The sequence below is a fragment of the Schistocerca serialis genome, chromosome 3 (assembly GCF_023864345.2).
Source record: "Schistocerca serialis cubense isolate TAMUIC-IGC-003099 chromosome 3, iqSchSeri2.2, whole genome shotgun sequence".
Classification (NCBI taxonomy): domain Eukaryota; kingdom Metazoa; phylum Arthropoda; class Insecta; order Orthoptera; family Acrididae; genus Schistocerca; species Schistocerca serialis.
The window spans coordinates 110,659,745-110,685,629 of record NC_064640.1 but is presented as its reverse complement, the minus strand read 5'-3'; the positions used below and the strand labels follow the sequence as shown (position 1 = coordinate 110,685,629).

Here is a 25,885-nt window from a genome sequence, read left to right as displayed (position 1 = left end):
CCTTTCAAGACACTGTCCATTCCGTTCAACTGCTCTTCCAGGTCCTTTGCTGTCTCTAACAGAATTACAATGTCATCGGCGAACCTCAAAGTTTTTATTTCTTCTCCGTGGATTTTAATTCCTACTCCAAATTTTTCTTTTGTTTCCTTTACTGCTTGCTCAGTATACAGATTGAATAACATCAGGGAGAGGCTACAACCCTGTCTCACTCCCTTGCCAACCACTGCTTCCCTTTCATGCCCCTCGACTCTTACAACTGCCATCTGGTTTCTGTACAAATTGTAAATAACCTTTCGCTCCTGGTATTTTACCCCTGCCACCTTCAGAATTTGAAAGAGAATATTCCAGTCAACATTGTCAAAAGCTTTCTCTAAGTCTACAAGCGCTAGAAACGTAGGTTTGCCTTTCTTTCATCTATTTTCTAAGATAAGTCGTAGGGTCAGTATTGCCTCACGTGTTCCAACATTTCTACGGAATCCAAACTGATCTTCCCCGAGGTTGGCTTCTACCAGTTTTTCCATTCATCTGTAAAGAATTCATGTTAGTATTTTGCAGCAGTTGCTTATTAAACTGAGGACTTTAATGATTTTCTTTATTTTAGTGGGTGATGTGTGAAAAATTTTCATTTCACTTAATTTTCTCTGTCTTGATTATTCAGTGTACTGTTTTGCTTTCTCTTCTGAACTTTTTGAACCAGTTTTCTGTCGTCTTGCTTTTAAAAAGTAATTATTAAGGATGTGCAGTGCACATAAACTGCCTTTCATGTTCCCATTGACTGTAACAGAAATAGTGTTGTCTTTTTTATTTCTTTCCTTGTTTCTTCTTTAACAATACTCCATATTGATTTGATTTTATTGTTTGAGCTGCCAATTTCTGACAAGGTACACATACTGGATATTTTTACAACTTTTCGTAATATGTTACAGCACTGTCTGAGAATAGGTTTCTGCAGCCGTGTCCTCTCCAGGAAAACATTTCTGATTTTGTGACAGTGTTGTCATGTCATTTTGCAGACATATTTTTTGGCCACGAATGTAAGTGGCCCAAACATTGGTCTGTAAAACATGACAGTGCTGTCACATATCTGGGAACACTGTTACTGAGGTTGTTACAGTAATGTTTACAAAATAAAACTTGATCCTTGTTTGTTCTGGTTAGTTTGTAGACTCCTTTCAAGTAATGGATACCAATTTACTAAAAATTTTGAAATTAGACTTACTGTGAATGTCACCCCAGCCAACACTTTTTATAGCATTTGTTGGTTGGTTGGTTGGGGGATTAAAGGGACCAGACTACTATGGTCATCGGTCCCAATATAGCATTTGTTGAAAACTTTGATAGTTTTATTATTAATTACACTCACTGTTTTCTTTTGAGCATTTCTATACTGAACCTGCAGTTAAGTTATGTAATGTCATGATCTGGCAACCCATTTACCACATGTTTGTTTAGTTTCAGCTTTTTGTATGAATACATTATCTATAAACATGCTGCTAGCTTGAGCAAATCGAATAGGGAAATTTATGACTAATACTGAATTGCAAGTTCCTAATAGTAACTTTACATCACATTTCATCATATTCCTTTAAGGAAGTTACATTAAAATCATCACACATCAATAATCCCTTATTTCTTCCAGTCCAACAGACAAGAGTAATAAGGCAAAAGATTAATTCTGAACATTTCAAAATTATTTAGTGAGGACGTATATACTGTAACAGTAGCATGTGTAGATTTGTATATTTTTCAACATCCATCCCCCCCCCCCCCCCCCCCCCAAATACCCCAATATTCTGAATAAGTAAGTTGATTTCCAGTTTTTCTTCTATTCTCACATGACTGCTTGGCAGTCTCTGTCAGTTTAACTCTTTTGCTGCTGTGGACACGTATACACCTCCTGCTTCACAGTTCCCTGGTGCTGTGGACATGTATATGCATGTCTACTATGATGCTGATGTCTGTAGGCATCCTGAGCCACCAACCTGTCACTGCTGAGGTCGAGTTACTTCCATATCTTGGTGAATGAAAAGTTTTTGAGTATTTATTGTACAGCGTATGTGCCTTGTTGTGTGCTCTCATTTGCAAGAAAACTTGTTTTCATACCTTGAACCGTTCATGAAATATGATGATTATTATGACCACATAACTAATTATTAACAGGGACAGTAATGAGCGTATCCAACGTCCATCGGAAAATGTCAATAACTCAAGAACAAAATGAGATATTGTTTTGCTCTCAATTTTAAATAAAAATTCACTATCATATTACATTTCATACACTTGCAGTGGATGACCTAAACTTGACCATATGCAGAGGTCATGCATACGCAATACATTTTCACCTCTGCAAACTCTTTAAAATACTGCGCAATGTTTTACTTAATTTGATGTGGTGCAATAACTATGATGAATAACAAAAAGAAATTCAGTCCTTTATTGAGAGATGGTATCAGACTGTAAGATGTGTAAAAATCAATTTTTTTCAATGAATAGTTGTTCTAAAATAAGATAACTATTTTGCGGTGCAAAAATCAATTTTTTTCAGCAAATAGTTTTCTTAAAAGCAGATGATAAGTATTTCATTGCGGCCAGAATGCCATCTCCCAGCACTGGTTTCAACATTTGGCGAGCAGTACAGCCACCATAAAAGCTGTGCTCAGCACAGAATCCAGAGAGCATGTCAATAGCAGTGAAAGGGTTAATTTCCTGTAACACTGTCTGTCTGAATTTGGAGTTTAATATAAAAAAGTTGTCTTGCCTGACCCAAATAACCACAGACATAACACTTTGTGTGCTTGAGAACCCACTTATGTTTTCTGCCAGTAGATCTGCTAACTTGTCTTCACCCATCTTATTAACATGTATGATGCCATCTTCCTATAGGATTCACTGAAAAAAAAAAGAAAAAAAACCCAGCAATATGAGAACTCACAGTCATCCCAAGGAGCCTGCCCAGCTTTGTGTTTACTCAGTTTACAGTAGAGTTAGCCCAAAACCGTTCATGGCACCACAAAGCCCCGTAAGATAATTACTCTTATTTTGTCCAGTTCATGTCCAATAATGTGTTTTACATCCTTAGGCCGGCTATTTCCAGCTCCTCCATCTATAAACAGACAATTGTGTTTGCTAAAACCCTTACACATTTATCCTAAGTTTTCTATTACCTGGCTAAGTCTAACTCTTATTTGTTACCTGGTATCCTGAACCTAATTTTGCTTCAGCTGTTGTCCAGGACCCATTGTGTTTCTTCCTAGCAGCAGAACTATCTTTCCTATTCTGTTTATCTCAAAACTTATCTATGATTCCTAGGATTGTTCTCTTACACTATACATTCCTCTACATCTATATGAAGCTTTTCCTTCTCTTAATCCTGCCTGCAGGTAAAATCTGTTGAGTAACTGGCTTTAAAAACTGCTAAAAAAATTCAGCCTTGCTTACAGTGTTTTACCTAGACCCTTTCTCTCCTCCTACTCCTCCTCTCCCTCTCGCCTTTTAGCTTTAAGATTTTTCATGTTTTAGCTCTACCTGAAGGACATAAATCTTCTGCTCCTGTTCAGTAATTTTCTGGTGTTTTGGACTTTATCTACAATGACATGGGGAGTCTCAATAAGCATTTCATTTCATCACCTTTGCAGTATTCCCAGTGAAGCCATCGGCTACAATTTGATCAAAACAGCCATGTTGTAACTGACCATCAACATCCATGACTGAGCGAGGTGGCGCTGTGGTTAGCACTCTGGACTCAAATTCGGGAGGTTGACTGTTCAAACCATGTTAGGCCATTCTGATTTAGGTTTTCCATGATTTCCATAAATCGCTTCAGGCAAATGCCGGGATGGTTCCTTTGAAAGGCCACAGCCTATTCCCTTACCGAACCTTCCTCTCATCCGACGGGACCAATGATCTCACTGTCTGTTCTCCTCCCTCCAATCAACCACCCAACCAGCATCCACAGTTGTTGCACATAGCTGATTAGATATATAAAACCTTCAAGAGTAAATTCAATGAAATAAACCCATAGATCCAACAAAATACAAAATTACATCATTACATACAAATGTTCCTCTTGCATAAAATTAGGCATAAAATATGTCATCATTTTCTGTTATGTACCAGCACTAACATATCCAGGAACTACTCTTAAATTATATCAGAAAGAAACATTTAAAAGTAGCAAAACTGACAATGAGCTCAAGAGTACAGTGTTACCAAACCTATAATTTGAGAGTTGTCTCTGTAGAAGGTTAAATTAATATTATTTCTACAAGTGATAGCAATGTGTCAAAGCCAGTAGAATTATGTTGACAGAAAAAAATTGCAACACCAAGAAGGAGTTATGCGACATAAATGAATGTTGGTAGCCTTGTTTCTACAGCTGAAAGATGTCTCTCCAAATTTTGCACCTGTTGCTTAAGATTGGTGCAAGTAGCACAACTGTGAAGATGCAAATTAGGTTTACTTTAAATACACACTAATGGTCGTGAACGTTAGTTACCTTTGAGATTGGACATGATGAGTTGATGTTAGGCAAGAATGCCTTTAAGGTGACAAAGGCGCCATTATCAACACTTCACTGAGTTTTAACAAGTCCGTGTAATAGGGCTATGAGAAGCTGGATGTTCCTTCTGCGATATTGCAGAAAGACTTGGCAGGAATGTAGCTAGTGTGCATGACTGCTGGCAGCGGTGGCCACGAGGATGTACGGTACCACCGCCATTTTCGACTGAAGTGATGTCAAGCAAGAGCTCATTGGAGGGCAGGGTGGAGTTCTGTTGTGTTTTCTGATTACAACTGGTTCTCCCTCAGTGCTAGCGATTGCCGTGTGTTGGTTACTGGAGGCCAGTTGAGCCCACAACCAATCTGTCTGTGTGCTAGACACACTGGACTTACACCTGGAGCTATGGTCTGTTGGGCGATTTCATATGACAGCAGGAGCACTCTCTTGGTTATCCCACGCACCCTGACAGTAAAGTATGTGTCAGTGTGGTGATTCAACCTGTTATGCTGCCATTCATGAACAGCATTCCAAGGAATCCAGAATGAGATTTTCACTCTGCAGCAGAGTGTGCGCTGATATGAAACTTCCTGGCAGATTAAAACTGTGTGCCCGACCGAGACTCGAACTCAGGACCTTTGCCTTTCGCGGGCAAGTGCTCTACCATCTGAGCTACCGAAGCACGACTCACGCCCGGTACTCACAGCTTTACTTCTGCCAGTATCTCGTCTCCTACCTTCCAAACTTTACAGAAGCTCTCCTGCGAAACTTGCAGAACAAGTACTCCTGAAAGAAAGGATATTGAGGATATCAACTTCTGTAAAGTTTGGAAGGTAGGAGACGAGATACTGGCAGAAGTAAAGCTGTGACTACCGGGCGTGAGTCGTGCTTCGGTAGCTCAGATGGTAGAGCACTTGCCCGCGAAAGGCAAAGGTCCCGAGTTCGAGTCTCGGTCGGGCACACAGTTTTAATCTGCCAGGAAGTTTCGTTCCAGGGAATGTTTACCAACAAGATAACATTCACCCACAAACTATTGTTATAACCCTACATGTTCTACAGTGTGTCGACATGTTACCTTGGCCTGCTTGATCACCAGATCAGCCTCCAATTGAGTACATGCGACATGTCAAATAAAAACTCCAGTGCCATCTACAACCAGCATTAACTGTCCCCATACTGGACAACCAAGTGCAATAGGGATGGAACTCCACTCAACAAACTGACATCCAGCAGTTGTACAACAGAAAGCATGCGTGTTTGCATTCTTGATTCAACTTTCTGGTGGCTACAGTGGCTATCAGTGTACCAGCATTTCACATTTGCAGTGGTTTTTATCTCATGCTTACGTTAACCTGTGATCTTGCAATGTTAATCTCTTAAATATGTTACCTAAACAAATGTATTCCCAAAATTTTATTACTCTACATTAATTACTTTTTGGTGTTGTGATTTTTATTTCAGTCAGTGTATACATTTATATGAAAGTTATTTGTAACAGTTTAGTCATGAAATGTAATTTAAACATGATTGTAAAGTTTAACAGTAGTTATGTGATCACAATGAAATCATTAATTCCCTTGGGTAGTGTTACTAATATGTGTGTCTGAATCACGTTTAAAAGCTAGAGCAGAGAGAGTGGTGTGATGATATTATGCAGTTCAAAAACAACTTGACAATTGCTATCATCCGAAACAAATTCTGAGTATGAATAACTGATGAAATATAGATTTCTGATATTGAAGAGGTACTGTTAAATTAAGACGTATAACCCACACCACAGGGTGGGGGATAATTGTCATGACAAATGGCTTCGTTTTTGGTATGGGTAATACTTTACATTCTTCAGTCATTTAAAATGTACACTGAGGTGACAAAAGTCATGGAATACCTCCTAATGTTGCGTCGGACATGCTTCTGCCCAGCCTAATGCAGCAATTCAATGTAATTCTCTCTGGTTTCCGGTGGCTATCTGAGTTGGTGAAGACTGCCAGTCTTGCTAGTGAGATGAAGGCAGAGCTCACCATCTGCAGCATCGTCAACAGGACTGATTGCGGACCTTTGGTACAGAGCCGAGTGGAGGGCCTGAATCGTGGGCTCAGACGGTTCTGCGACCATGTAGGCTGCAAATTCCTCGACTTGCTCCATAGGGTAGTGGGGTTTCGGGTTCCGCTAAATAGGTCATGTGTCCCCTACACACAGGAGGTGGCTACACAGGTAGTAGGGGGTGTGTGGCGTGGACTGGGCAGTTTTTTAGGTTAGACAGTCTGGGGAAAGTTCAAAAAGAGCTCCAATCTCAAAGGGTACAGGGCAAAGAAATGACGAGAATCGACCAAGCAACAGTCGGTATTGTAGTTGTAAATTGTCTTAGCTGTGTTGGAAAAGTACCAGAGCTTCAAGTGCTGATAGAAAGCACTGAAGCTGAAATCATAGGAACAGAAAGCTGGCTAAAGCCAAACATAAATTCTGCTGAAATTTTTACAGAAGCGTAAACCATGTTCAGAAAGGATAGATTAGATCAAGAAGGGGGTTGTGTGTTTGTGTCTGTTGGTAGTAGTTTATCTTGTAGTAAAGTTGAAAAAGATAGTTGCTGCGAATTACTACGGGTAGAGGTCATACTCAACAGCTGTACCAAAATAATAATTGGCTCCTTCTACCGACCCCCTGACTCAGATGATATAATAGCTGAACGCTTCAAAGAAAACTTGAATCTCATTACAAATAAGCACACCACTCCTACAGTTATAATTGGTGGAGACTTCAATCTGCCCTCGATTTGTTGACGAAAATACTTTTTCAAAGCTGGTGGTAGACAAAAAACATCTTCTGAAATTGTACTAAATGCTTTCTCTGAGAATTACTTTGAACAATTAGTTCATGAGCCCACACAAATTGTAAATAGTTGTGGAAACACACTTGACGTCTTAGTCGCAAACGATCCTGATCTAATAGAGAGCGTCATGATGGATACAGGGACTAGTGAACACAAGGTCATTGTAGTGAGGCTCAAAACCATATCAATCAAAACCACTAAAAACAAACGTAAAATATATCTATTTAAAACAGCAGATAAAAATTCGCTTGATGCTTTCCTAAGAGAGAGTCTCCGTTCCTTCCAAGCTAATTATGTAAGTGTAGACCAGATATGGCTCAAATTCAAAGATACAGTATCGACAGCAATAGATAGATTCATACTGCATAAGTTAATAAGAGATAGGACTGATCCATCATGGTACACAAAACACGTCAAAACACTGTTGCAGAAGCAGCGAAAAAAGCATGCCAAATTCAGAAGAACACAAAATCCCCAAGACTGACTAAGTTTCACGGAAGCTCGAAATTTAGTGCGGACGTCAATGTGAGATGCTTTTAATAGTTTCCACAATGAAATATTGTCTCAAGATATCATAGAAAACCCAAAGAGATTCTGGTCATGTGTAAAGTACACCAGTGACAAAAAACAGTCAATAGCATCACTGAGCGACAGCGATGGAAATGTTACTGATGATGGTACCACTAAATTGGAGTTAGTATATAAAATTTTCTGTAATTCCTTCATAAAAGAAGACGAAGTAAATATTCCAGAATTCGAAACCACAGCAGCTGTTAGCATGCGTGACATAAAAGTAGATATCTTAGGTGTTGCGAAACAACTCAAATCACCTAATAAAGGCAAGTGTTCCGGTCCAGATGGTATACCAATCAGGTTCCTATCAGAGTGTGCAGACACAATAGTGCCTTTCTTAGCAATTATATACAACCGCTCACTTGACAAAAGGTCTATTCCTAAAGACTGGAAAGTAGCACAGGTCACACCAATATTCAAAAAAGGAAATAGGAGTAATCCATTGACTTACAGACCCATATCACTGAATTTGCAGTAGGATTTTGGAGCGTATACTGTGCTCAAACATTATGAATCAACTTGAAGAAAATGACTTATTGATACAGAACCAACACGGATTCAGACAATATCGTTCTTGTGCTATACAGCTAGCTCTTTATTCCCATGAAGTAATCAGTGCTGTCGACAAGTGATCTCAGATCAATTCCATATTTCTAGATTTCCAGAAGGCTTTTGATACCATTCCTCACAAGCAACTATTAATCAAGTTGCGTGCATGTGGAGTATCGTCTCAGTTGTGTGACTGGATTCGTGATTTCCTCTGAGAGAGGTCACAGTTTGTAGTGATAGATGGTAAATCATCGAGTAGAACAGAAGTGATATCTGGCATTCCGCAAGGTGGTGTCATAGGCCCTCTGCTGTTTCTGATTTACATAAATGATCTAGGTGATAATCTGAGCAGCTCCCTTAGATTGTTTGCAGATGACGCTGTAATTTACCGCCTAGTAAAATCATCAGATGATCAATTCCAATTACAAAATGATCTAGAGAGAGTTTCTGTATGGTGCGAAAAGGGGCAATTAGCACTAAACAAAGAAAAGTGCGAGGTCATCCACATGGGTACTAAAATAAATCCGATAAATTTTGGGTATATGATAAATCGCACAAATCTAAGGGCTGTCAATTCAACTAAATATCTAGGAATTACAATTACGAGCAACTTAAATTGTAAAGATGACATAGATAATATTGTGAGGAAGGCGAAACAGAGACTGTGCTTTGTTGGCAGAACACTTAGGAGGTGCGACAAACCCACGAAAGAGACAGCCTACCGTACACTTGTCCGTCCTTTGCTGGAATATTGCTGCGCGGTGTGGGATCGTTACCGGTAGGATTGACGGAGGACATCGAAAAAGTGCAAAGAAGGGCAGCTCGTTTCGTATTATCGCGCAATAGGGGTGAGAGTGTCACTGATATGATACGCGAGTTGGGGTGGCAGTCACTGAAAGAAAGGCAGTTTTCTTTGCGGCGAGATCTATTTATGAAATTTCAGTCACTAACTTTCTTTTCTGAATGCGGAAATACACTACTGGCCATTAAAATTGCTACACCACGAAGATGATGTGCTACAGACGCGAAATTTAACCGACAGGAAGAAGATGCTGTGATATGCAAATGATTAGCTTTCCGAGCATTCACACAAGGTTGGCACTGGTGGCGACGCCTACAACGTGCTGACATGAGGAATGTTTCCAACCGATTTCTCATACACAAACAGCAGTTGATCAGCGTTGCCTGATGAAACGTTGTTGTGATGCCTCGTGTAAGGAGGAGAAATGCGTACCATCACGTTTACAACTTTGATAAAGGTCGGATTGTAGCCTATTGCGATTGCGGTTTATCGTATCGCGACATTGCTGCTCGCGTTGGTTGAGACCCGATGACTGTTAGCATAATATGGAATCGGTTGGTTCAGGAGGGCAATAAGGAATGCCGTGCTGGATCCCAACGGCCTCGTATCACTAGCAGTCAAGATGACAGGCATCTTATCCGCATGGCTGTAACGGATCGTGCAGCTACATCTCGATCCCTGAGTCAACAAATGGGGACGTTTGCAATACAACAATCATCAGCACGAACAGTTCGACGACGTTTGCAGCAGAACGGACTATTAGCTCGGAGACCATGGCTGCGGTTACCCTTGACGCTGCATCACAGAAAGGAGCGCCTGCGCTGGTGCACTCAACGACGAACCTGGGTGCACAAAAGGCAAAATGTCATTTTTTCGGATGAATCCAGGCTCTGTTTATGGCATCATTATGGTCGCATCCATGTTTGGTGACATCGCGGTGAACGCACATTGGAAGCGTGTATACGTCATCACCATACTGGCGTATCACCCGGTGTGATGGTATTGGGTGCCATTGGTTACACGTCTCGGTCACCTCTTGTTCGCATTGACGGCACTTTGAACAGTTGATGTTACATTTCAGATGTGTTACGATCCATGGCTCTACCTTTTATTCGATCCCTGCGAAACCCTACATTTCAGCAGGATAATGCACGACCGCATTTTGCAGGTCCTGTACGGGCCTTTCTGGAAACAGAAAATGTTCAACTGCTGCCCTGGCCAGCACAGTTTCCAGATCTCTCACCAATTGAAAATGTCTGGTCAATGGTGGCCGAGCAACTGGCTCATCACAATACGCCATTCACTACCCTTGATGAACTGTGGTATCGTGTTGAAGCTGAATGGGCAGTTGTACCTGTACACGCCATCCAAGCTCTGTTTGACTCAATGCCCGGGCATATCAAGGTTGTTATTACGGCCAAAGGAGTTTGTTCTCCGTACTAATTTCTCAGGATCTATGCACCCAAATTGCGTGAAAATGTAATCACGTCAGTTCTAGTATAATATATTTGTCCAATGAATACCCGTTATTTCTTCTTGGTGTAGCAATTTTAATGGCCAGTAGTGTATTTTGTTGACACCCACCTACGTAGGGAGAAATGATCATCATAATAAAATAATAGAAATCAGAGATCGAACGGAAAGATTTGTGTGTTCCTTTTTCCCACACACCATTCGAGAGTGGAATGATAGAGAAGTAGTAGGAAAATGGTTCGATGAACCCTCTGCAGGCACTTAAGTGTGAATTACAGAGTAACTATGTAGATGTAGATGTAACATGGCCTCAGCATGTCGTTGGAAGTCACCTGTAGAAATATTGAGTAATGCTGCCTTTGTAGGCATCCATAGTTGTGGAAGTGTTGCCAGTGCAGGATTTTGTGCGTGGACTGACCTCTGGATTACATTCCATAAATGTTTGATGGGATTCATGTTGGGTGATCTGGGTGGCCAAATCATTCACTCAAATTGTCCAGAATATTCTTCAAACCAATTGTGAACAGCTGTGGCCTGGTGACGTGGCGCATTGTCATCCATAAAAGTTCCATCATTGTTTGGGAACATTAAGTCTCCGAGTAGTCGAACGTAACCATTTCCAGTCAGTGATTGGTTCAATTGGACCAAAGAATTCAGTCCCCATTCACACAGCCCACACCATTAAGAAGCCACCACCAACGTCTACAGTACCGTGTTGACAACCTGGGTCCATGACTTTGTGGGGTCTGCGGCACACTCGAACCCTACTATCAGCTCTTACCAACTGAAATCGGGCCTCATCTGACCAGGCCATGGTATTCCAGTTGTCTAGGGTCAAGCCGATATGATCATGAGCCCAGGCAGGGCACTGCGGGCAATATAGCAGTCGTGTTGGTGATCTGCTGCCATAGCCCATTAACAACGAATACATTTGTAGTGCATCCCACATTGATTCCTGTTCACACTCTTGACACTGTGGATGTTGGAATATTGAATTCCTTAATGATTTTTGAATTGGAATGTCCCACATCATGAGGCAATAATCACGTTGGAATCCTTTTCTTATAAATCACCTCCGTACAAATGAAAGTTCCGCCAATACACAGCCCTTTTATACCTTGTGTATATGATAGTACCACCATCTGTATATGTGCATATTGCTATCCCATGACTTTTGTCACCTCGGTGTAATTCCTTTTATTAATACCTCATGCAAAATAGTTGCTATTCCAGATAGAGATGTTTGTATGTAACAGTGATGTGTTGGCACGTAAAACTTCTTGTCAAGTTATATTCATAAATACTTGTAGAAGTTGTCAGCTTGCAGACAGTTGAATTTCCAGGCCTGGTGGTAGGACCAGTAGCAACAGCACTTTTCGCATTCTTTTTAACCTGCACCTCTCAGCTTTGATTGACTGTCACTGGAAGCATTTCTCATTTGTGCAGGGAAGCTGCATTGGGAATGGTTAGATAGTCCTGCTTGGAGCAAATTTGTTGCTTCCACATTATCTTCAGAATATGCTTGGGCTTGTTTTCACAATTGTAGTAAATAAACATTCTCTTAATGCTTATGTTAATAAATTTTTCACTGGGTGAGGTGGCACAGTGGATAGCACACTATACTCTCATTCGGGAGGACGATGGTTCAAACCCACCCCCGGCCATCATGATTCAGATTTTCCATGATTTCCCTAAATTGCTTCAGACGAATTCTGGGATGGGTCCTTTGAAAGGGCATGGCTGACTTCCTTTCCTAATCAGATGGGACTGATGATCTCACTTTTTTGGTGCCCTCCCCAAAACCAACCAACCAACCAACCACTAAATTTTTCCTTGTATTCTTGAAGTTGTGAATCATTGTAGTACCATTTCTACACATTATGTGGAGTATAATATGAGTAGTCTTATCATGCAAACCTTTTGTCAAAGGTCTTTCACAGAAGAAATTTCTTCTGTGAAAGATCTTCAACAAACGGTCTGTACAATAAGCCTACTCATATTATACCCCACATAAAGTATAGAAGTGGTATTACAGTGATTGAAAGCTTCAGGAATACAGGGAAACATTACTTAATGTAAGCATTAAGAGAATATTTATTACTGTTGTGAGAACAAGTCAAAGCATCCTCTGAATATATTGTGGAAGCAGTTGATTTGCTCTGTAACCTCTCCCAATGTATACCTTTGTGTATACATGTGAGGGAAAAGGGGGATGGAGAGAGAGAGAGAGAGAGAGAGAGAGAGAGAGAGAGAGAGAGAGGTATCACACACTTTCTCTGTTTTAATAAGGGTTTACTATAGTTCTCATCCCATTTAGTAGTACTGATAATTTTCACTATGTTCATGTTCTTGTAAAATATCCATCTAACTTTTCTGTTTATTACATCGGTAAATTGGCCAAAATAGTTAAGTTATCTACAGTAAGTTAACATAATGTTTAAATAGATTGAGGTTTGATTTTTGCAAATTTACTGTATTAGATGGTATCATGTGCATCATATAGTGTTGTGCATTTAAAGATAATTCAGTCTGTTAATGTACAATAAACATTTTTCCATGTTACAGTTGTGGTGCCATAGTTATTGGAAAATTTTTGCAAAGAGTAATTCTATAATGAAAAATCCTATAATGCCAGTTTTTACTGCTACATTCTTGACAGCATTTCATAGGATTGGTGTATTTTTATGGGTTTATGTAGGAGCGGGGGGGGGGGGGGGGGGGGGGGGGAATTGCCTGAAGTCACCTTTTAGTTAACTAGAGAGCAACATTTTCTTCCTGTAATTATAAGAAAAAGTGGAGAAGTGTCTGTCTCCCTTTGTTAAAACTACATTGCTCCTGTAAATCACAAACCACTGTTAATTACAGCACTTTCTTAAATTTTACACTAACTTTTGGCATCAGAGTGATACTCCTTTTTCCAGTTAATGCAAGGACACCACATTGTGCAAGGTGACATGTCAGTTAAGATACATGAGGAACTGGTTCAAAATAGCAGTTGGCTTCCCGGATTTAACTTTCCTGCAGTTTCCCTACATTACTTCAGGTTAATATACTGATACAAAAATTAATCTTTCTCTCTGCTGTCGTGTCATATAAAATTTTGCCAGATTAAAACTGTGTCCCAGACAGTGATTCAACTCGGACCCTTGCCTTTTGCGGGTAATGTTGTTACAGATTGAGCTATCCAGGCACGACTCACGACCTGCTCTTACAGCTTCAATTCTGCCTGTGCCTGAAGTTTCACCAGACTGATTGCAGCCATGAGTCCATGCCCAGTTCATTCTTGTGTTCTTAACTGGTGCTCTGTCTTCAATAAACTTGCTGTAAGTGGCCAGTAAACTCTCTCAGAAAAGAAGGATTACTTAATACAGTAATGGTGTAGATGTCAGATTAAAAGTATTCAGAACATGATTCAATTGAAGAATTTGTGTAAGTGCTATGTTCTGAACTTTTTAAAGTCTACATTGCTCAAGCCATTTTCACAAGGGGTATGAACTCCAGTGTCCCAACTTGGCTAGTGTAGAAACAGATAATAACTGTAAGTGCAACACTGCCCAGAGATAGTTGTTGGTGACATTTGACATGCGAATCATGAATAACAATTTGTTTAAAAAAATGGAAATATGTGAAATAGCTGCATTAACTTTCAGTGATTATGGAAGATAGAGAAAATCCTGAAAATGCAGAAGCATTAAGGGATCCATGAGTGCTAGGCGTGCTGTATAGTTAAGAAGGCAGGGAAGATGCACATTAGCAAGAGGGAAAATACTGTTGTTACGCTGCAGGGTGGAGAAGATGCACATTGGCAAGAGGGAGAACACTATGTTACGCTGCAGGTAGTAGCGTTACTCTTTTGCTTCTGTTTTTCTATGTGTAACTGAGTGTGCTTTGAACATTCAGTGGCAGTTTTCACTTTCGTGTTTGTATGTTGGCGACTATATTGTTCTCGTAGCATTTGTTACAGGTGACTGACTAGAGAGCACAAAATGCTACACTAACAAGCTAGAACTGTAGGGTCATTCCACATCAAGTGACCAATTTTAGAAATCATTCCCATGTGACTATCTCCAATTTGAATGAAATTTTGTGCAGATATTTCCTGTAGAATAAAACAAATATGTATGAAATTCTATTTCAAAGTAAAAGGAATCAAGGTTTTAGGAGGCTTTCTGTGGATGACTTGATGAAATTGTTCGGTTTCAAAAGGTAACTATCAAAATCTTTGTATCCATTGAGGACATCTCCAGCATTGGGAGATGAAACATCAGGCACAGAAACATGCCTCAGACCACAGCCTAATACCCATACAGCTAAAAAATTGCCAAGAATGGCTAAAAAATATTATGCAAGGTCTATGACAGATTTGGCCAAGTTGAAGTCAGCTGAAAATCACAACTAGTTGTGGCATAAGCAGTGTACTGTATTTGGAATAGATACAGTGTTTTGTGTTCTTCACACTTAAAATTTCAAGGCTGTGTCATTCACCATTTTCTTGCCATGCTAAGTCAAAGTTGGGAAAAGTCACTTGTGACAATTGCTCATTCACTTTGTGACTGCAATGAGTTTTGGACAAACAATTTGTTAAGAATTGTACCAAACTGCAGCAGTTATTTGTGAGTATTCTAGAAGTTGTTGTTATGTAAGCATACTATCAGAAACGTTGTGTGTCAAATTTGCATGTACTTTTTAATGGTGATATTTAGCAACGCAACATCAATTTCTTTATTCTTCTTTCATTGGAAAGAGCAGGCTAATGTGCACTGTGTTTTAAGTTTTAATGTTGTTGGTAACCACCAAAAATTATAACCCTAACGACCAGACTGCCACCAACAATTAAAACACAACATGGGTAAGTTGGTATGTTCCTGGACACAACTGTGTAGATGTACCACCAATAGTTAAAACACAGTATGGGTTAGTATTGCTCAAGAAGCAACCATGTAGGTATGTCTAGTACTTGAAGGAGTGCTTTTGTACAATTATCTATTGATGGGTGATAGCCTGTTTTCCTTTTTTAATTATAACCAAGAAATTTGCAACTTTGTAGTCCACAGACACACAGAGCCATTTGTTGCCAACTTAGTTGTCAAGTATGCACTAAAAGTAGAAATGTTTTCTTACAAGACAGCTTCAAGGTGTCTCATTAAATTATTTTGCTTGTGACATTTGGTTGCATCTGCCGGACTTGGCTTACCATCTTACACAAATGGTTATTCAGAGTGCATCAAACCATTTTTAATAATTCTGAAGAAGGGCTTACATCACTGTCCCAATTCCAGTATGAACAACAAAGACTGCTGAAACCACACTCTGCTTATGACGTTGAAACAGATTCAATGATTCCCTTCTATCATGATGCCTTGATTCATAGATTGAGTTCTTGGAAAAGCGCAGCTGCACTTTTTTTTGTTTTTGCAAAACCAATTTGCATCATTAAAAGGACTTATGTGCTCTTAATAAAGAAAATGAAACTTAATTTAAAAATCTCACAAACTGTGGGTTTTTTACAATGCCAAAAACTGTACTCAGTGTTCCAGATGAGGTTCACAAGGAACTTGCTGCTCTGTTGTCCTCGGATGATTCAGATACTGATGGTGGTGAACAAATGGAATCTACAAAAAGGGTCAACACAAGTTCTTAAGTCTTGACCATACTGCTCTAAAATGTCAAAGTCTCATTATAAGATTCACAAGGCTACATATTCAGTGTGTATTCTAAAGGGCAATAACCAACTGCAGAAAACTTAGTTTTGCATATGAATGAAGCTGTGAATTTTAATGAATATCAATATAAAATTTACAAATATTAAAGGATATGGGCTGCTGCCTTGATTAAATTACTGATGGCAGGATATTACTTATAAAGAGAAGTGATATTGTGTCTGCAAAGAAGAATAAAAGAGATCTGAGACAGGAAACAGTGGAACACTGTACATTAGTTACATTCAGAAAATATATATAAGCAAGGATCATGAAACATCAGTGTGATAGAAAATTAGTGACAGGAGTGATAGTCTGAAAATTATAGTAGGTAAAGGAGCTTATCTTATTATCATTAATGCACAATCAGCAGGTACTGCTCTGATTCCATGAGTAAGCTTCCATTTAAGGCATCAGTGCTGAAAATCTAAAGTAGCCATTGTAAAATAATGCACAGTATTTTCAAACACATATTCACAAAACAGTTATTGCTATGCCACCTCCAGATTCAGTTACTGTAATGTAGAATGCCAGTATGGACTTATTGAAAACTAACAAAGCCCCTACTATGCATACCAGGAAATCCAATATTATCACACTGCTTATTGAGCGATGGTATTCCCCCAAATTGTCATAAACCAGAGTAGAATTGCTGCTTGTCGGTGCCTTAAAGCTCATGATCTGTTCTAATGAAATAAATGAGATCACGAAACAAAATGGGCATAAAGTTATTAAACTGGCAGTGCACGATTGTCGCTACTATCTCATTGATGTAGTATAAGTGCAGGAAAAACCATATGACCTGCTGAAACCATGTTCATTTAAAACTGCAGATATTGAAGCTCACACATATAGCATCTCAGTTTTTGCTTCGATGGACTGATAGGACATGCATTCTGAAGATTAATGATGACAAAACAACAGAGGTTTCGTTATAGCTGATGATTGTGAAGCTTCACAAATCAGAATTCTCTCTCTTGAACAGGATTATGTACTAAACTAATTATTGACTTGTCTGTGTGGCTGTTATCATTGCATTGCCAGTTATTTGTGGCTAAGAATCTCCAACTTTGGAATAGTGATATGCAGTTCTGTGTTTTATTTAGTACCAAATAGTTATCTGCAATAGCTGTCATTGGAGATTGCACCAGAATAATTTTTTACATTTCGCAAAATCAATGATTTCTGATTTCATAGACTGGGCAAGTAAAACTCCATTTATACTCTATAGATTACTAAGGTTCATTTGAATATATAAAACACTGACATATGATTAACAAATATGATTATTTTCAAATAAATTACTGTAAGGTTGCTACCATGAACAAAGTTTGCCTTTGCTTTGACCCACATATATTTCATAGTTATTTCAAACTAATCAGTGACTCTCTCAAATAATTACTTCCACATTTTTTGTTTGTACGACTGTCTGCCTTGATTGGTTGATGTGGTCTGTACTAAAAACTGTCATCTGCAAATGTTATTTAGCCAAGATGCTATTACAAATTTCTCATTGCTGTTGTCTTTGGTCTTCCATCACTTTCTTAGTTTTCACGTTTGGAAATAATTTCGAAGTGTGTTCTTCTTGTTGCCATCTCCAGTGGTTTTGTCATGGTGGCAGACAATTACTGTAGTGTATTGTATGCTAAATGCTCAGTCTTATTACACCAATTAAAACCTTTTACTGCATTTTAATTCAAAAAAGTTCTGTCCTACTGCAGCAACGAACTTGTTCTTATATCTCTACACTCCTGAACATATGAAATTGATGCACTATACTAAAGCATTTCATTGTTCAATTATACTTTTTTAAAAAGTATGTGAATCAGTCCATCTTAAAGCATCCATGTGCCACAATGTCACTGTACTACTCAAGTTCTACAGCTGCTATCAGCCTGCTGTTACACAACTTCTGAAGGTTATATTATGAGGACAAAATGAATAAAGTCTCCTCAGATCCTGCACAATTTGCATACAAAAGAGTGATGCTTTAACTGATGAAATTTACATGTCTGAGAAAGTCATAAAAGAAAGAAAGAAAGAAAGAAAGAAAGAAAGAAAGAAAAGGAAATTATGATATCTGTAGTAGAAAGAATGACAATGTGACAGATATTTGTTGTAGCTGTGTAAAGAAGTCAGTTTAATGGTAGAATGGAAGGCTGTAACAGTACTGCACAAATGCTGAATAGGTCACTTAGTAAAATGTCATAAACTAGTGAATGAATGGCTTTAACATTAACAATATTATGAGAAGGAAAGTTGCTACTAACCATATAGCAGAGTTGCTGTGTCGCAGATAGGCACAACAGAAAGAATCTCACAATTATAGCTTTCAGCCATTAAGGCCTTCGTCAACAATAGACACACATATGCACACGCATACACACTCACGCAAACGCAACTTACACACACGACTGCAGTCTCAGGCAACTGTTGATGAAGGCCTTAATGGCCGAAAGCTATAATTATGATAGTCTTTTTGTTGTGCCTGTCTGCGACTCAGCATCTCCACTATATGGTGAGTAGTAACATTCCTTCTCATGATATTGTTACAGTCCATCCTGCATTTTCCATTTTTGACTTTAATATTATGTATTTTGGGATAACTTGTCATCAGATAGCAGGCACATCAAGATATACAGATGAACTGAAGTTGTACGTTACGTACATGACTGTCAGATGTAGCACCAGCTGATGATGTTTTACTAAGTGACATTTTCAGCATTTGTGCAGTACTATTGCAATTATATAATATGGTTGCATGCTTCCTGTAAGACTTCTTGTTGAATCCCAGAGAATGAAAGATACTAGGCAGCTGTACATGGAAACAAACACTAAAACAATGATGATAGTTGTACAAAAATCATAAAAATTTTTAATTATTATATTTGTAGTGCTGGAATACATTGAAATAGCCATGTAACAGCTTCGTGGCATGTGGCTAGAGGAACTAAAACAAAGTGCTATAGGTTGTTTCCACTATATCAGTGAGCTACATCATTTTGTTTTGGCTGCTCTAGTGACATGGTACAGTACTACCATGTAGGTATTTCGACTTGTGCCAGGACTGTAGACATGTACTACCCCCCGTAAGTATGTTGGTCATTTACAGTTCACATGTCACAGAACCCTTTTTTTCTCCCCCTCCCAGTGTAACAGTGTGCAAAAGTTACATAAAAAGGTAGAGTTTCTTTCATTTGGTGCCAAAATCGTATTTCCTACAACAACTCTGTATGCTTCTCATTCATAAAACTATCCTTCATTAGGTTCAGTTGTCAAATTTTATAGGCCAATACCTGAGTTACACAAGATTTATTGTGCTGGATTCAACAAGCCTGTGTAAGATAAGTATATTGTGTACGTCAAACTTGAGTGAAACAGTGAACTTAAAAAAATAGTTGTGGACTGGATGGAAAGAACAGAAACCGGACATGGGATTTTCCTCCATGTTACTGATGACTCATGTATGCTCAGGTTCAAGACCTAAAATACTAAAGTGGAAATAATGAGCATTGAAAAACACAGACAGCTATGTTAATGGCTGAAAAGACATTCTAGTGTTGGGTTGACACTAATTACCTCCAGCTTCAGTCTCAAGTCAGCCAGAGCACTCATCAAATCCTTTTCCCTATTCTGATATGAACAGCCATTGGAAGTGATAATTATCTTTTGTGTATAACATACTGTTTTATAAAATGAACAGTATGAATTTGCTTTTACTGTTCTTTGACCCTTATCCCATATGTCCAGGTTGACATCTTTGTTGCCATAATCAGAAAAGATAAAATTGTGTGTTTAACTTCTGACTAAAATATTGCTTGGGAGTTAGCTCAGTAACACACCATATATGTCCATTTTTACTATTAAACTGATTTTAAAAGTGAAAGAAATAGCAGCTCCCTTTGCTGCACTTGCATCTTGTTTATTTACGTTCTGTGAGAGGTGTTACTGTTCTTTCAAGCTCCCTTCCTAGAAAGTGATATATGTCTCCCACATCTTTCTTAGGAGCAAATATGAATACCTTTTAGTGGTCAAAATGATACAAATTTTTCTTTCAATATAACTATTCTCTCATTCACTCTGCCAATAATTATACAGCCGGTGCAAGAAAATTAAGTACCTGATATCCATTCCAACAAAGACTGTGCTTGTTGCACTGTAAATTGACAGGAATTTTTTCATCATGTCTGGTCCTTGTTTTACCTTCTTAGTTTCCATCTCAGTCATGCTGTATTCATCATATTTTCATTCCCCGTGGTATTTAATTGAAATCTTTCACCCCAATATTGAAAAGTGTTTTCTGTAAACCTGTTGTTGACGAAAACTAGTGTCAACACACTCTTCACTGACGGCACTCTCCCCTCCTATTTTTTTTTTTTTAATTGGAAAAAAATTTAAAAAAATAAAAATAAATTGTGTAGTGTGAGGAACATTATTGTTGTTGCTGAAGAGTCACTCAAATTCTTTTATGAGTACATATGTTTGGCTTCAGCTGCACAGAAGGTTATGGATCCATGATGAGTGATGTCCACGTTTCAAGTTGATGATGATTGTTGTAAGGTTTGAAGCACATTTGTGGGTGAAGAATCTGGATTTTTTTGTTCATAGATGAATATGCAGATAGTTTACTGTTTAACGACCTTGCACTTACTTTCAAATTGTCAAGGCATTGCCCAAGATTCAGGAACTATTCAAAGGACAAACAGTAGGCTTTCATTGTTATGAATATTATTTGAAGCTTCTCAGATTTTACTTCTGTTTATCTCATTGGGGATCTTATACTCATCAACACACTTAAAATTTTAACCCACCCTCACGTAATCACTGATGGCAGCATTTTACATTGGATGGCTGGCCATACCATAATATTTCTCTGCTTGTAGTAGTGAACTGGAAATGGACATGTGAAGTAGCTTTTGTATATGTTTTAAGTGATTTTATTTTTGATCTTGACCTCCACACCAATTCCGCATCATCTTGATTGTGTGGGTATTTATGCTTATATACATGCATATTGTGATTTATTTGGTAGTACAACATGGTGTGGTTGTGACTTTATGGAAAAACATTAAATTAAAACACAGTACCTTATTTCTTCTCTCCCACTGAGTGAGTTGGTGCTTTCATTAACACGCTGGACTCTCATTTGGAAGGATGGCATTTCAAATCTTGATCCAGCCACCTTGGTTCAGGTTTCCCTAAATCATTTGAGGCAAATGCTAGCATGTTTCCTCTGAAAAGCACATATTTGATTTCCTTCTCCATTCTTCACTAATGCAAGCTTGTGTGTCCTCTGTCTCCCAATGACCTTGTTTGCAAGATGTTAGACCCCAGCCCTCATTCTTCCTTTCTTTTGTTCGCCTCCTATTCTGCCTCAGCCTTCCCGTATTTCTCCGTGGTATGTAAATGTGTTTGTTGAGAAACAGAGTTTGTGATACTGTTTATTGTCTTATGATTGAGGAGGAAATAATTTTTATGACACACAAATGTAGAAACTTTCTGGAAATGCTCATAGTCTATTCTTTTTTTGTTACAGGAGGGACAGGTTCAGCAAGTTCCATGTAAAGTGTTTGTTGGACGGTGCACTGAAGATATGCAGTCGGATGACTTGCGTGAGTATTTCTCCAAATTTGGGGAAGTAACTGACGTCTTCATCCCAAAACCATTTCGTGCATTTGCTTTCGTCACCTTCTTGGATCCAGAAGTGGCTCAGAACTTGTGTGGTGAAGACCACATAATCAAAGGAGTCTCGGTACATGTGAGCAATGCGGCACCGAAAACGGATCCAAACGGTCGCTCTTATGGGGGCAGAGGCCTCGGATCTCGGGAGCCGAAGAACTTGGCAGGCCCTTTCGGGGGAGCGGCAGGAGCTGCGCACCACTATCACCATCCTGGCGGTCCGGGAGGAGGTGGTGCAGGTGGTGGCGGATGGAACCGGGCTGGCCCAGGACCAGGAGGCAGGGCTCTAGACATGCCCAATCTCCAAGCGTTGGGTATTACAGGACAGGCCGGTGGCCCAGCTGCAGGTGGGGCTGGTCAAAATGTTGCCAATCCACTAGGCATGGGTGCATTGAACCTCGGAGCCGTAACTGTCAATCCTGCACTGGTGGCTGCAGCTCTCAATCAGGCGGGCTGGGGTCTCATAGGCAATTTACAAGGTGGCCAGGCTCCAGGACCTGGGCCAGGGGGTGCTGCAGAGGGAGGCCCGGGTCCGGCAGCATTCGGTCAGCCTGGAGCTCCGGGATTTGCTGGAGCACCAGGTGGACCAGGGCCGGGCCCTGCACCTCAGCAAGGAGCTGCACCCCCTGCTGCAGGAGCGCAAGCTGGAGGTAGTTTTCTCAGTTGGATGAGCCAAGGTACTCCCACTGGGGGAACCGACGCCAGTCAAACTGGCAGTGCTCCTGGTACGAGTACCCCCCAGCAGCCTGGTCCAGCCCCTGGGTCGTGGCCTCAAAGAGGCAACAAGGAAGGCTACCTGAAATATGAATAGGCAGGTAAAAGCAAAGTGGAGAAAAATGTGCTGTCAGGTCCTTAACACTTTCCAACACAAGGACAATGCTTTCTTTATTTACAAAATGCTTTCTTAACTGATGTGAATCATTTTATATTCTTAAGGTAAGTCATGTCATTCTGAAAAGTGCTTGCCCACTTTGGTCATTGGTGCTTCTGTAACTGCCGCGAAATTTTAGACTTGTGCTTCCTAGGTTTTTCATCTGAAGTCATGCCAGTTATTTCTGATTACTAAGATAGATACTGAACATAGGAAAACCTATCTTTGTGAAATACAACATTTAAATGTGCATCTCAGAGCTCTGAAAGAAAAGTCATTTATCCAGCGCAATTGAAGTAAGATGATTGTGTTTGTATTCAGTGTCCAGAATCCCAAAAATATTCTCCGTCTCCCTCAAATCTTTGTACTGTCATCATCATCATCATCATCATCATCATCATCATCATGATCATCAGTAAAGATAGGGAACTCATAGCACAGTGTGACATTGTTAATACATTGTAGTATGAAGTCAACATGGGTTTATGAAATCGAGTGTTGGCAGAATTATAAAATTTTTAACTTTCTGTGCTCAGAAAAGTTTTGTTCTTTCTGTTTCTAGAACCTTGCCATTTTGTAATGGATATCAGGTCAGTCCTTGTTTTAATTGTTAAAATTTTATAACTTTTGTTCATGTATTACTTCATCTCAGTACTGGCATCAGATAATCATGAATTGAGCTGAATAGCTTATATATGTACATGCTTCACAGAGGGTTTCTTGTTTTGTTGAGTTCAGTGTTGGGTCAGATTTTTGTTTCTCCTTTGGTAACCTTATTTCTGAAACTTACACAATAATTCTGCATCTGACTTTGTATGTACATCTGACGATAAAATGAGTTCCCATGAGATGTATTGTGAGTAACAGAAATCTCAACAAGCTGATTATTTCTCATTTCACTTAGTTACTTTGTTTCCAGAATTCTGGTCACTATAATACATAATATGGTCTTTTAGAATTACTTGTAGCCAATGTAGTCATTTGTGATATTTCATCAGAAATGAAGGCGGAGTGATTAAAAATGACATCATGTAAGAAGTGTGTTGATATCAAGTTGTAGTAATTACTTTGCAGACTGTTTTATGTAAATTACTAATATTTTGTAAACTGTAGTTGACTTTCACTCTGAACCTCCATTGATAGTGTATATATTTCAATCTATTCCTAATATTGTCAACTAGAAATGGATCATTTTGCTCGAGAAATTGAGGAAATTAAGTTTTCTTTTCATATATATTTTTATAATTAAATGACAGCATTATAAAAATATCGCGATAGATATTTTATACGATTACTAATTACAGTTTACTTCTTGTTAAAGAGTTCAGTTCATTGGCCTTACGGCTTCCTCTTTCTCTTTATTACAGTCTCTCAAAAATGTCTACAGTTGCCATGTTTTAAAATCAAAGCACAAAATAAAAATTATAGGCCATTATTTGTTTTCACACTTGTATGACATTTGAATGCAAATGGCCATGTAGTGTGCTGGGCCAATGGAATTAATGATAAGGTCTATCATTGGCAACATAATGTGGCTCAGTTATATGCTACGGGCAAGGGGGTGGGGTGTAAAGTGTTAGCAAGGCAAAATTATCAAACTGAGAGAAGAATGTAGAAATAGTATGAAAAATACTGTTGCACTGTTTTGTTTGAATGTTGGAAAAGAAAATATGAATTGAGGGAAAAAAAACATTACCTCCTCTGTATGTAATATATCTTTCTTTAATTACCTATACAGGGTGGTCAGAAAATGACTGAAACGCTTGTCGTGATGTTGTAGGGCAGATTGTACTGAGACATGAATGTTAAGAAAAAAATGCGATATGTTGCGTCGTTTCAGAGTTATTTAGTGTAGAATTTAGCCAATCGGGGCATCGCACGCTCACATTCAAGCGGCCTACCAGGGGCGGTGTTGCCCAACGAGTGCTTTGTCTTGTTAGCTGAAACTTGAATTTACGCGCGCGACGATCTGATTGGCTAACTTCAATGCTAAATAACTCGGAAACGGCGCAACGTATCACATTTTTTTCTTAACATTTATGTCTCAGTACAACTTCCCCTACAACATCACTACAAGCGTTTCAGACATTTTCTGACCACCCTGTATATCGGACAGGTAGTACAGGTGAGGGATGTATAGGAAGAGGGATATATTCTGGACACTGGAAGCATATGTACCTTAGATCAGAGAACCCTTCCCCACTCTCTCTCTCTCTCTCTCTCTCTCTCTCTCTCTCTCTCTCTCCCTCTCCCCCCTCCCCTTCCCCTTCCCCTCCCCCTCCCACCACCAACCCATTTCCCACTTGTCTTTCCTCTCTTCAGTCTCCCATCTCCAGCACTCTCAGCCTCTCCCTCATTCCTTCTGACCATGTTGTAAGTCCTGTGACTGGCTTGACTCAAATTTGTTTAGGTCAGTTAATCATATATTCTGGTCATTTAATATTGTCTGTCTGTTAATTCCAGTCTGACTAATTGACCTCTCCCTCGTAGTATTGGGAATGAACTCATGTGTGTTATGAGTCTAATGTGGCAATAACGGTTGCTGTAAAGATGATATTAATTAGGTGTTCAGAAAATGCATTGACAATTTAGGTTGTGTATATTTACAGGAAGAACAATACTATTATGGACATGACTTTTCTCTAGTTGTGGTTCCCATTCCCCAATCCTCCTCCTCTCCCCTCCCCCCTCTCTAAACTACTTTATGAGCTGTGCAGTGACTGGTGATAATTGCTGTGGTTATTTTGTATTAAGAGAGATTGTATATAAGTAAACTGAATATGGTTTTTCAATGTACGATTGCTAGGAAAGGATACAAAATTCTTTCATGTTTTTACTGCCTTATTGTACTTGTATAGTTACATTTGTTACATAAAGTTGGAAAGTGTTAACAATTGGTATCTTTGACAGATTT

General features: G+C 39.2%; 1 protein-coding gene across 2 annotated transcripts in view; it reads left to right on the top strand.

Annotated features, from left to right (window-relative positions):
* Nucleotides 1–25,242, top strand: part of LOC126469792 (TAR DNA-binding protein 43-like) — an 84,858-nt gene extending 59,616 nt beyond the window's left edge. For both annotated transcript variants that reach the window (XM_050097044.1, XM_050097043.1), the window contains exon 4: nt 21,958–25,242. In XM_050097044.1, coding sequence (XP_049953001.1) covers nt 21,958–22,911 — 954 coding nt within the window. In that variant the 3' untranslated portion in view covers nt 22,912–25,242. The remainder of the gene's footprint in view (nt 1–21,957) is intronic.
* Nucleotides 25,243–25,885: the final 643 nt, after the last annotated feature.